The sequence below is a fragment of the Podarcis vaucheri genome (genome assembly GCF_965113315.1).
Source record: "Podarcis vaucheri genome assembly, chromosome: 5".
NCBI lineage: Eukaryota > Metazoa > Chordata > Lepidosauria > Squamata > Lacertidae > Podarcis > Podarcis vaucheri.
In genome coordinates, this window is record NC_138763.1 from 66,971,997 (window position 1) to 66,984,768 (window position 12,772).

The 12,772-nt window shown below is 44.4% G+C and overlaps 1 protein-coding gene across 1 annotated transcript; it reads right to left on the minus strand.

The window, feature by feature from the left end:
- Positions 1 to 2,240: 2,240 nt before the first annotated feature.
- Positions 2,241 to 9,142, minus strand: LOC309532088 (uncharacterized protein). Its single transcript, XM_082222020.1, has 3 exons — positions 8,984 to 9,142; positions 6,055 to 7,482; positions 2,241 to 3,711 (listed from the first exon to the last, which is right to left on the minus strand). Exons 1-3 carry the CDS (start codon positions 9,037 to 9,039, stop codon positions 2,283 to 2,285), a joined length of 2,913 nt encoding a protein of 970 aa, XP_082078146.1. The 5' UTR covers positions 9,040 to 9,142; the 3' UTR covers positions 2,241 to 2,282.
- Between the last annotated feature and the right edge of the window lie 3,630 nt (positions 9,143 to 12,772).

Consider the following 12,772-nt stretch of genomic DNA (forward strand, 5'->3'; position numbering starts at 1 on the left):
AAATACAATAAAACACCAGTCCTTAAAAACTTCCTTATACAGGGCTGCCTTCATATGTCTTCTAAATGTCAGATAGTTGTTTATTTCATTGACATCTGATGGGAGGGAATTCCACAGGGCAGCCACCACTACCAAATAGGCCCTCAGCCTTCTTGGCAACAGCCCCGCCGCTGGATTGAAAGTGCTGCTGGTCAGTGCCAGGCTGGAGAACGTTAAAGCTGGCATGTAGGTGTGTTATTCTTCCTCGGCTCCGCCAGGATAATAATAGTAATAATTTTATTATTTGTGTTCCACTCATCTGACTGGGTTGCCCCAGCCACCCTGCGTGCCTTCCAACAGATACAAAAACATAACAAAACATTCAGAAGTTGTAGAGTTCTTGACATCTGATGGAAGGGCGATCCACAGGGTGGGCGCCACTACCAAGAAGGCCCTCTGCCTGATTCCCTGTAACTTCACGTCTCTCCACGAGGGAACCACCAGGAGCCTTTCGAAGGTGGACCTCAGTGTCAGAACGGTGGTGGTTCAGATCTTTTGTGTACATGACTGCCACAACCACAAATCCAATTTCATGCCTCTCGTTGTCGCAAAAATCCAGATTGCCAGATTACTCATCTGCTAGGTCAGTGGTGGTGAACCTATGGCACACATAGTGGTGGTGAACCTATGTGCCCTCTCTGTGGGCACATGCGCCATTGCGCCAGCAGGGCTGTAGCTTCCGTGCTGTGGGTGGGGGAGGAGGAGGAGGAGAGGAGGGCTCACATGCTAGCAGGAGTGGAGGTGGGAATCTCTCAGAAGTGGAGTGGAAGCTTTGCGCTGAGAGATCCCCGTCTCCACTCCTTTTTGCATGCAAGTAGGAGCAGGATGGGGCAGCTCAGTTGTTGAGTGCCTGGCTACCTTCTTGTGGTGCAGGGGCTCTCAGATCCAGCTTCCAGGCTGCCTCCACCTTCCCCAACCCCAGCAACTATTCAGCCTGGCTGCCTTCACAGGGTTGAGGGGCTACTTTAAACTTCTCCCTTGAGCGGAGTACAGCTGCGAACCCCTCAACGGAAAGTGTGATGGAGCCTGCACCTCCCCAGCTGAGCAGCCCCGATCCAACTCATTCCTGTGCAAGCAGCAATGCTGCCTAGAGGAGCAAGCAGGAGCAGACTGGAGGGAGGGGTGGCAGTGACATCCCTTACCTGCTTGCTTATCGCCCGGCCCGCCTTCCCTCACTAGGAAAACGGAAGTGTGGCACTCAAAATGGAAGTTATATTCAGAACAGAGCATGTTCAGCTTCTGAAAAAAGTTCCAAAACTGGAACACTCATTTCCGGGTTTGAAGTGTTCAGGTTCCAAGTAGTTCAAGAACTAAGCTGTTCGAAAACTGAGGCACAACTGTATTTATTTTTCTCAATGTGAACTGTGTTTATTTTCCCTGATTTGAACTGTATTTATTCCCCCACCCCCTGTGGTGATTTTCTTGAGTCAAAATGAGAGTACCCCTAAACATTTCTTTTTAGGAAAAAAAGCATTGAGTTATACCATAAAATTATATATAAATGGAAAGATAATTTAATGAAGAATATAATGCAACAATTTTTATGAAGATTATTTATTAGAACTGCAGTCATAACGAAGAAACGCAAAACACACACAAAAAATGAGATATACAGGTTAAATTGCTGTGTTGGCACTTTGCAACAAATAAGTGGGTTTTGGGTTTCAGTTTGGGCACTCAGTCTCTAACAGGTTCACCATCACTGTGCTAGGTCACACCTGTTTCTTTGTTTCTTAGCCAGCAGAATCCAGTCACATATAAATCAACACACAGATGTAACTATTCTGCTCTGGTTACCCCTCATACCTGAACTATTTTTTACTGAAGTTGATACATTCTGCTCTGGAAAGCTCACAATTTAAGTTTTCAATTCAACAGAGCTAAAAACACAGCTCACTGTACTTCACTTTTAAAAACAAAAGGAGTCATGTTACATGTTTTAAAAGCATTATATATTAATAACTCACAACCCTAAAGGTTTCTAACACAGTGTAAATAAGTTTTGATGGATGTAATAATGGAATGCTGAATAGTTTAGTTAATGTAAAATATGCAGGGATTTAAGATATGCAAATGAACCCTGGAAAGAGAAGGGAAGTCACTGATATTCTAAGGATATTTAAATAGGTATTTAGAATAGTAAAACAGAAAATTTACACACACACACACACACACACACACACACACATATATATTATATGTTATAGCTTGAAGGAAGAACCAAGTACCACATATTGAAATGTTTAGCTTTGTACAGAAAACTTCAACTCCAAAAGAGCACTGATATATTCTTCATTATCAGGATCCATTTCTAGGGCTCGTTCATAACACTCAATTGCTTGATGCTTTTCTTCATCAAGTTGGTGAATGAAGCCACGGATGCCGAAACTCTTAGCATCTGTGGTACCTCTCTTAATTTTCTTTTCTATTAACTTCTTCAAATAACACTTGCATTGATGTCCTGCAAATGATTTGATTTCAATTCTCAGCCCGGTCAGATAATGTTCAACAGCCTCCGATTCCGATTTTTTGTGGTATTCCTGAAAGCGCCCATAATTGAAGTGGAGCTGCTGTTCTTCTGAACAAGTAAGTTTCCTCATTGCAAACACTTTCTGAAAAGTCTCTTCTGCTTTCTGGAGTTCTTTCCCTTGTGCATACATGTTTGCAAGATCCAGGTGAGCATAGACGAATTTGGTTTTGCGCTCCACCACTTCTTCGAAATGAAAGATGCAGAGCCTGATCAATTCTGCCATCTTTCTTCTGTCTTTATATGGGTCTTCTGATGATTTGATTTTAAAATACTGTGCTCTGTAGCAAAGCCCCATCTGGTGTTGTAGGGAGCCTGAGTTTGGTGTCAAGCTCAACGCCTCCTTCAAAAGCTCCAGGGCTCTTTCCACGTCACCATTTTCCCTAAAAAAAATGGCTGCATGCATCAGCACGTAAGGAGAGCTTGGGTGCTTTTCCAGGGCCTCCTTGATATACTTTCCCCCTTCTTCAGTGTTGTTAGTTTGCTGCAGCTTCAATGCAAGGAGAGGCAAGACTAATGCATTATCGGGATTCAGTTTTGCTGCCTTCTTCAAGGGTTCCAGAGATGAGCCTTCTGCTGCAGATTTTTTCCCATAGAAATCCTCCAGGCGGTATACTGTGATTGCATAGCTGGAATTGAATTCTGGGTTATCAGGTTCTTTTTCCAGGGCCTTTGCAAAGCTCTCTTTGGCTCTTGCAGTATAACTCTGGCCAAACATTAGCTGTGCCCATCCCCTTTCATAGTATGTCTGTGGGCGTTCCATCCTATAAGGAGAGGCACTTCCATTTTCCTTGCAGGTAGTTTCCACCTTGTTTATGTAGGTCTGTGCTTCTGTAAGTTTGCCCATGTGGTAGCACACCCAAGCATAGTTGCCCCATGTAACAAGGCTTGCCTTTTCGACTTCTTCTGGGTACTCTGTTTTAACAGCCTCTTCAGCCCTCTGTAAATTTTCCAGAGCCTCTTCTTTCTTGCCATTCAAGAATTTTACATAGGCCAGCAGGTTATAAATTCCGATGTTGGATAGTAAATGCTCAGTCTTTGTAGCAATTCTTCCCTCTAATTCATCGCGATCCATGTCCTCCATCAACACTGCCCAAGTAAAATGGCATTCAAGCTGCTGAAGGATCTTGTATAAACGTTTTTCACTGCAAAATGGGGGGGGGGGAGAGAGAGAGGCCCTTTAAAATTTTGCAAAGAAAGGCACATTCCTGCATATTATCTTTTTTTTTAGAAAGGTGTTTGACAACTGACTTCATTTGTGCTTTTTTAAACCTCTTGGTTTTCCTTCCATGTTTACAGCTAGCACTTACTAGTTGCTGAGCTATCTTGGTGGGTCTGGACTGGATTCTTTTGATATGTATTCACATGATATTATTTGCTATAAGTCATTCCATTTTAAAGTTATGTTTTATTATGACTTTTTGTATTGGATCAGATTATTGTAAGGTGTGTGTTCTTTGTTGTGAATTTTGTTGTAAACTGCCTTTTGTATAGTAATATAGAAATACATAAAATTATGTATTTAATTTTTAATACAAATTAAAAAGTGAAATGAAATAAAACAATATTTCACATGTAAACCCTGTGAGGCATGCGTCATCCATGTCTGAGCTAAAGAGTACCGGTAACTAAATCTTGTCAGAAAGGTTTACTGTATACTGGCATCTGCAAACATCAAACAAGTGCTTTTTGTTTTAAGAACCCCAAAAAGGTTTTGCTAGATTTGAACCAGCCTCCATCTAGTCAATCATCCTAACTAAGGTTGCCAGTAAAAGCCCACCTCAACTGAGAGGTCAATTTTAAAAACTCGCAAATTATTTCCCATCTTAGAATCAAATCCAACCCAGAGATGAATTGCCAGTTTTTCTGCCTGGGAAGTGCATTATGCATTGGTGTCAATAAACCATTAGCATCAGCACTGATTGGCCGTGGCTCCCCAGGGTTTCAAGCAAGAATCTTGCCCAGCTCCATCAGGGATTGAGCCTGGGATGTTGTGCATGAAAAGTATGCCTTCTTCCACTGTTTAACGGCTCTGCAGACCTTCCCTCTCAGTGCAAGAATTTATGGGGTAGAGTGAGTGTACTGCCTGGGAGAAATTGGAACAGAACCGGCATGTGCTCATGGCCTCCTGCAAGCCAAGTGTCTGTGGACAGCTCACTACAAAGTACATACAGTGGTGCCTCGCAAGACGAAATTAATTCGTTCCGCAAGTTTTTTCTTCTTGCGAGTTTTTCATCTTGCGATGCACGGTTTCCCATAGGAATGCATTGAAAATCAATTAATGCATTCCTAGGGAAACCGCCTTCAGACCAGGTCCGGGGACAGTCTGTCCCCCGACCTCTTCTGAAGGCTGGGGGGGTGACAAGGGCTTTTCTTCCCACCCCCAGCATTTTAAAAAACCCCGGGACAGCGGAGGACTTCTCCGCTGTCCGGGGCGATCTTAAAATGCTGGCGGGCGGCATTTTAAAATCGCCCTGGGACAGCGGAGGACTTCTCCGCTGTCCGGGGCGATGTAAAAGCCCCTGGGAAGGCAGGCAGGGGGGCCAAAGACTTTTGCCCCCGCCCGCCTTCAGAAGAGGTCCTGGACCTCTTCTGTAGGCGGGCGGGGGGGCGAAAGTCTTTGCCCCCCCGCCTGCCTTCAAAAGCCGTCCGGGACAGTGGAGAAAGGCGCTGCCTTTCTCCGCTCTCCCGGGAAGGCAGGCAGGGGGGACCTCTTCTGAAGGTGGGCGGGGGGCGAAAGTCTTTGCTCCCCCCGCCTGCCTTCAAAAGCCGTCCGCGATAGCGGGAAGCTCTTCCCTGCTATCCCGGACTGCTTTTAAAATGCTGGCGGTGGGGAGCAAAGCCTTTCGGCCCCCGCCGGCCTTCCTGGACCTCTTCTGAAGGCCGGAGGGGGGGAAAGGCTTTGCTCCCCACCACCAGCATTTAAAAGAGGTCCCCGGAGATTTCCCTATGGGCTTTCGTCTTGCGAAGCAAGCCCATAGGGAAATTCGTCTTGCGAAGCGCCTCCAAAACAGAAAACCCTTTCGTCTTGCGGGTTTTCCGTCTTGCGAGGCATTCGTCTTGCGGGGTACCACTGTATGGGAGAACAAGCTTAGACTGTCCCTGCCCATTGAAAAACTAACAAATGGGGTGTGTGTGAGGCTAGAACCTTTTCCTATGAAATGCTAGTTTTCCTCAGGCAAGGGCTTTTTCACACAAGGAAGCATGCACTTCTACAATATGCCTTTACATGCAATTAGGGACTCTTGCATAATTACCACAATCTATTAAGGGAGTGGCTACAGTAATAATTTGTTAAGGGAGGCTATAAAATATAGTGGTCAGAGCAATAACACCCAAAACAGTAAAATGCTTAGCCTTCAACTCAATTCCTGGACTGTAATGGAATAAGAATGGAATACTGTGGAACAGGGAGACGGTGAATGTCCCCCCCCTCTCACACACACATTAATAAAGCAGCTCAAAGAACCACATATAGAAATGTTTACCTTTGTACAGAAAGCCTCAACTCCAAGAGGACACTGCTATATTCTTCATTCTCAGGATCCGTTTCCAGAGCTTGTTCATAACACTCAATTGCTTGCTGCTTTTCTCCATCGAGCTGGTGAATGAATGCACGGATTCCCAAACTCTTAGTATCTGCAGAACCTTCCTTAATTCTCTTTTCTATTAACGTCTTCAAATTCCATTTGCATTTATTTCTCTCAAATGATTCATTTTCAATCTTCAGCCCGGCCAGATAGTGTTCAACAGCCTCAGATTTTGAATTTTTGTGATTTTCCAGAAAGTGCCCATAATTGAAGTGGAGCTGCTGTTTCTCTTCACAAGTAAGTTTCCTCATTGCAAACACTTCCTGAAATGTCTCTTCCGCTTTCTGGAGCTCTTTCCCTTCTGCATACATGTTTGCAAGATCCAGGTGAGCATAGACGAATTTGGTTTTGTGCTCCACCACTTCTTTGAAATGAAAGATGCACAGTCTGATCAGTTCTGCCATCTTTCTTTTGTCTTTATGTGGGTCTTCTGATAATTTGATTTTAAAATACTGTGCTCTGTAGCAAAGCCCCATCTGGTGATGTAGGAAGCCTGAGTTTGGTGTCAAGCTCAACGCCTCCTTCAAAAGCTCCAGGGATCTTTCCACATCACCTTTTTTCCTGTAAAAGATGGCAGCGTACCTCAGCACATAAGGAAGGCAAGGGTGTTTGCCTAGCACTTCTTCAATGAGCTCTTCTCCTTCTTCCACTTTCCTAGTTTCCTGCAGCTTCAATGCAAGGAATGACAAGACAAAGGGATCATCTGGATTCAGTTTTGCTGCCTTCTTCAAGAGTTCCAGAGATGAACCTACTGCAGCAGATCTTTTTTCATACTCTTTCTCCAGGTGATAGACTGAGGTTGCATAGCCAGAATTGAATTCTGCGTTTTCAGGATCTTTTTCCAGGGCCTTTGCAAAGCTCTCTTTGGCAGCATAATTCTGGCGAAACGTTAGCTGTGCCCATCCCCTTTCACAGGACACCTGTGGGTGTTCCATCCTATAAGGAGAGGCACTTCCATTTTCCTTGCAGATACTTTCCACCTTGTTTATGTAGGTCTGTGCTTCTGTAAGTTTGCCCATGAGGTAGTACATCCAAGCATAGTTGCCCCATGTAATAAGGCTTGCCTTTTTGACTTCTTCTGGGTACTCTATTTTTACATTCTCTTCAGCTTTTTGTAAAATTTCCAGAGCCTCTTCTTTCTTGCCATTCAAGTACTTCACATAGGCCAGCAGGTTATAATGTTGAACTCTGCCCACCAAAAACTTAATCTGGTCAGCAATTCTTCCCTCTAATTCGTCAAGATCAATGTCTTCCTCCAGCAATGTCCATGTAAAATGGCAGTCCATCTGCTGGAGTATTTCATACAAAGGATCCTTGGAAATGTCACTACACAATGAGAATAAAAAGAGACAGAGACATTACTAAATTGCAAATAAAGGCTGATGAAAGCTTATCATTATTTGTATTGGTCCATGACCAATACCTCTCCTAACTTGCCTTGTACATGCCTGATCTAAAACCACTACAACATTGTCAGAAATGTTAACCTGCTAGATAAGAGGTCGGTAAACTAAGGCCTGAGAGCCGGATCAAGCCCAATTGCCCTCTGGATCTGGCCCATGGATGGTCCTGGAATCGCCGCTTTGGATTGGCATGATTGTTCAGGCTGTGCCATTTTGGGGGAATTTTTTTCAGGTGCCATTTTTCCCTTCCTTCCCTCACACTGCAGCGGCACTTTTAAACCAGATCCCCCCTACACACCTTCATGCCTTCTGAGTACCAAAGAATCCCTCAGACAAAGGGAACTCTAAAGAGTGTTCTAAAGCCCTCTTCCCCCGCCTCGCCTTTCTCCACCCCCTCGCGTGGGCAGGGGACACTTGCGCAGGCGCCGCCATTAGGATGCTCATGCAGGTGACATTCCCCGCCCCCATGGGTGACATGCCCCCCCCACGGCGACGTGCCCCACCCTGCCGCTCCAGGTACAAAAGCCCCCAGCTCCACCACTGGTCAAGAGGCCTTGGACCCATGACAACTAGGGTCCAAAGTGTGTGAGGCTAAATAACACATACATGCTCAAATTCACACGCTCTCTGCTTGCTTTTTGTGTACACTCATGTACCTAGATCCCACTTTCTCAGCTTGGTGTCATTGATGCATGCCAAAGGAGCAAAAAATATCTCTACCAAAGGACAGAGAGAAAATACAGCGAGCTAACCAGGCAGGAATAGATCTCATCCTGAATCACTAGTTCACTGCATTTCTCTGCTGTTTATTGAGAAAGAGGCTTTCTGAATAAAAAAATGCAGCTACAGTGGTACCTCGGGTTAAGTACTTAATTTGTTCCGGAGGTCCATTCTTAACCTGAAACTGTTCTTTACCTGAAGTACCACTTTAGCTAATGGGGCCTCCTGCTGCTGCCGCACCGCCAGAGCACGATTTCTGTTCTCATCCTGAAGTAAAGTTCTTAACCCAAGGTAATATTTCTGGGTTAGCAGATTCTGTAACCTGAAGCGTATGTAACCCGAGGTACCACTGTAATTGGTGAGTCAGGCAGAGACGTATTCCTACATGGGCAACTCTCCACAAAACCAAGTAGGTGAGGTGGTTACGTGGCAAGCCATTTTTTAAAGTTTTTCTGAGGAGACCCTGCTAGCCATTCCAGTACCAATGAATTGCCATTTGGTGACAATGCCACAGTGGATCTTTTTTGTGATAGCAACCAGTCTCAAATGCCCTCCCTCAAGTAATTTCTAAGCTCCATATTTCGTAATCTATCTATATTTATCTAGCAAAGCAAAAAAAAGTGTCTCTTTATCTATAGCATTCATATGAATAATATAAACAAGAAGCAAGCACTGTACACACTAACATATTATTTGTTACTTACCCCATAATCTCAGATTGTTTATAAGGTGTAATGAAGCTTGACCTTCCTCTTCCCATAAAACTGGGTATGGTAGGGGGTGCTCTTTCCTCTTTATAGTCCTTCACAGTACTTACAAGAATTTGTTCTCTGCTTGTAAAAGGAAAGTGGAAAGTGAAACTTATGAGCTCAAGATTCTGGAATCAGAAACTTAAAAAAGGGGGAATCTGTTTCCTGTTCCTCTGATCCCATGACACTGTTTAGACTAGAGTACATCAGTGATTAAATGTTTGGCTATATGCTGTACCCATGGGTGGGGGAGTTTCTGTGTATTTTAAAGTGGAAACTGTAGCGATGGCTGTATGACAAATCACCAAAAAATTAAACAGCCTTAAAATTGACTTGATGGATCAGATTCTTTTGCCCGACAAGCTAATCCTGCTGAAATTCCCCTCTTCTATGCAGTCTGTTTGTTATAGGTGCTAGAGCCCTGTCCTCCCTTTCACTTGGTCACTACAGACCCTGAGTTGCTGTACAAGAGAGGGGAAAGGTGCAATTTTTAACATAGTAGGTAAAGGGACCCCTGACCAGTCATGGACAACTCTGGGGTTGCGGAGCTCATCTCACTTTACTGGCTCAGGGAACCGGCGTACAGCTTCCAGGTCATGTGGCCAGCATGACTAAGCCGCTTCTGGCAAACTAGGGCAGTGCATGGAAACGCCGTTTACCTTCCTGCCAGAGCGGTACCTATTTATCTACATGCTTTCGAACTGCTAGGTTGGCAAGAGCTGGAACCGAGCAACGGGAGCTCACACCATCACAGGGATTCGAACTGACGACCTTCTGACCTAGGCTCTGTGGTTTAACCCACAGTGCCATACTACCAGGGAGTAAAAGCTGAATCCTATACATGCTGAAAAACAAGTGAGCCCTGCAATGTGTGCATATACTGTAGATTTGCAGCCTGAGCCACACTTGAGTACAGAAGGGGTATGCTTCTGTTCAGTTCAACTGTTTTTAAATAGTTGCCTCCTGTAGTACACAACAGGATATTTAAGTGGAAAGTGACACTTAAGAGATGGATGGAGAACTGCACTGGAAAATTCAGGGAAGTGTGAATTGTGAAGAATGGCTGTTTCAGTTCACGTGATGTTTTGGAAAGTGCAGATTATTGGTAACTTTGCCTTTAAATCCAAACTGTATCCAATTTCTTTTGTACCCCTATTAGTAAGTCAAAAGGGGCTTCTTTCTCAGTAAATACATAGATAGGATGGTATTGCATGAATGGTTTTCCTTCTCTCTCTATGTATATATGCCTTTTGGGTGGTGGTGGTGGTGGTGGAGGTGGTAGTGGTTGTTGTTGTTGTTTTGCATGTGTATGTCTTCCATACAGATGCACCTGGCCAGGGGACGATGGAAGCATGTGTTTCAAAAGTGGTGCTTGCTTGCACATTCAGTTTGAAGTGGACATCAATTTGAAATGCCACTAAGACAAGCTGTGTGCTAGTTTGCTTGCTCAGGGTAGCCATATCCCTGCAAATGATGGCAGGGAGTGAGGAGTGCCTGCTGGGCAGTCTTAGTTGATGCTGAGTGGAGGGAGGCGGCTAGCCTGATGCCACCAGCCTAGTGCTATCACTGTACTTTTAGCTTGCCTGCTGGAGTCTGAATTTGGAAGAAGAGCGGTGTCAGTAGAACTTATCTGCCAGTCCAGGAAAAAAAGGAGGAAGCAGATAAGCCAAGGCCTACATCACCCCCACCCTCGGGTGTGCACAGATGTGAAAGTACGGTAAGTATTACCCAACATTGCACTGTTACTTAATTTTGGTTCTCTGTACATGTTTATTTTATTCAGGGGGTGTCCTCTTTTTGTTTTTAATACATGTGATCCACCCATCCATTTTACCATATCAGATTGCATGTGTGTGTTAAAACAGGCCTGCATAAATTTGTAAAGGACAAAGCAAACCAGACACAGCTCACCATCTACACAGTATGCCTCAGGCATTTTTAAAAAAAAAAGTCATCTGTTTTGCTGCCTTTCTGCAAAAAGGAAATATGTTGAATCCGCCTCACTCCACCCACCCCAGTTTACTGGAACCATTCGTTCCTTGCAACATGGAAGATGCCCCAAAGCTGCTCCCCTTTGCCCATCCTTAGCAGCAAGGCAGGGAATGCAGGAGGGGAGACAAAGCCAGGCGGAAGGGTCCAGCCAGCCGAGGGTTTGCTCCAGGAATCCTGCACAGCTCTTGGGGCTCAAGCTCATGGAAATTCAGAGAACAAAACAAGTACAACCAAATCCACCAAACAGCATGTTTTAGCAAGAAAGTGATCCTTTTGGATGACAAAAGATGCTGTGTAAAAGGAATACAGTCCTTTGGATTATATAAGATGTTGTATAGAGCGCAAACAGTCATTTTATTTACAACGAAAGAAAAAAGGACTTGAGGCTTTGCTCAAACAAGGCATCATGCCATATTTGCCTATGCACCACAGGGTGGTGCTGTGATATCCACAAACTAACATAGATACCTTTCTTTGGTAGTTATGTTTGTGTTTTCAACAGAAATAGAAACCAGCTGTTTGTCCAGTGTTACTACATCATCTAGGCTAGAATATGTTCGTTGTTAAAGCTCTACGGTATTCAGAGCCATTGTGAGACAAAACAATAAACCTTTTTAAAAATTTCACTAGCCCTCTATGCTTTAGAGTAGTGGGTTTCAAATGGTCCAGACCCAAGACCCACCTCCCACCTGCAACATGGCACCTACTTCCACATATTCATTTTTTTATTTATATTTAATAGCACTAATAAGGCACATGATTAATCCTAAAATGGCAATTTACAGAGCAAGCTTAGTATTGCTACTATGTAGATGAAAACCAGTGGGGTTTTTTCCATACTTGCTCAAAATTTCAGTGAGACATCTGGACATGTTTGTTGTTCCAGATTTCATTCCAGTGAGGAGTGATATTAGAAAGGCCAACTCACATCTCATTCCATGCAGATAAACTGTTGTTTTTTGGATCATGATTCTTGAGAAGTCTGATCACAAGACAAGTGGTATACAGAATAGCAGCGGGTGGATGATTGTTTCATTTGCTAATTCTGGGTATGTATTCTTTAGTCACTGAAATCCATAGGCGCCGACTCCATGGGGCTTGAGGGGGCCCGAGCCCCCTCAAAAATTCGTTTGGGGGGGCTCCGCCCCCCAATAATCTCCAGCGCCCCTCCAGCAGAGCGCCATCGCCGCCCCTCCCCCAGCCCAAAATGCACAGGGTCGGGCTGCCTGCATGCCTCCTGCCCTCCCTCCCGAGCAAAAGCTCCACCCAATTTCCTTTGGAGCTCCCCTATTCACTCACGAGGAGGCGGCGCCACTTTATTTGCATATTCATGAGCTTATTTATTATTCATGAGCTTTCCCGGCCCCCCCCCAATATTTTTTATAAGTCCGCGTCCCTGCTGAAATCCAAAACTTTGGTAATGTTACTTGCTGAAATTTCCCTTTTAAGGTTGTGTCACAAGAGAGCTCAAGGAACTGTTCTTGTAACTCATATCTTGATTCCAGTGCCTCTGTGTCCACAGTGAATAATTGTACTCACTGTACATCCTCACACAGTTTTTGGGGGAAATAGGCACTGAACCAGTTAACTGCTCTACATATTACATAACTTCTCCTTTGATGGAAACAATTATTTACTTTTTGATCAACCAGTCAACCACTCAAAAACCAGTCAAAAGTGGTAAAAGCCACCATGAGTTGTCAAACGAAGCACATGCTGATTATTTATTTCTGAAGAAAACCAGAACAGCCT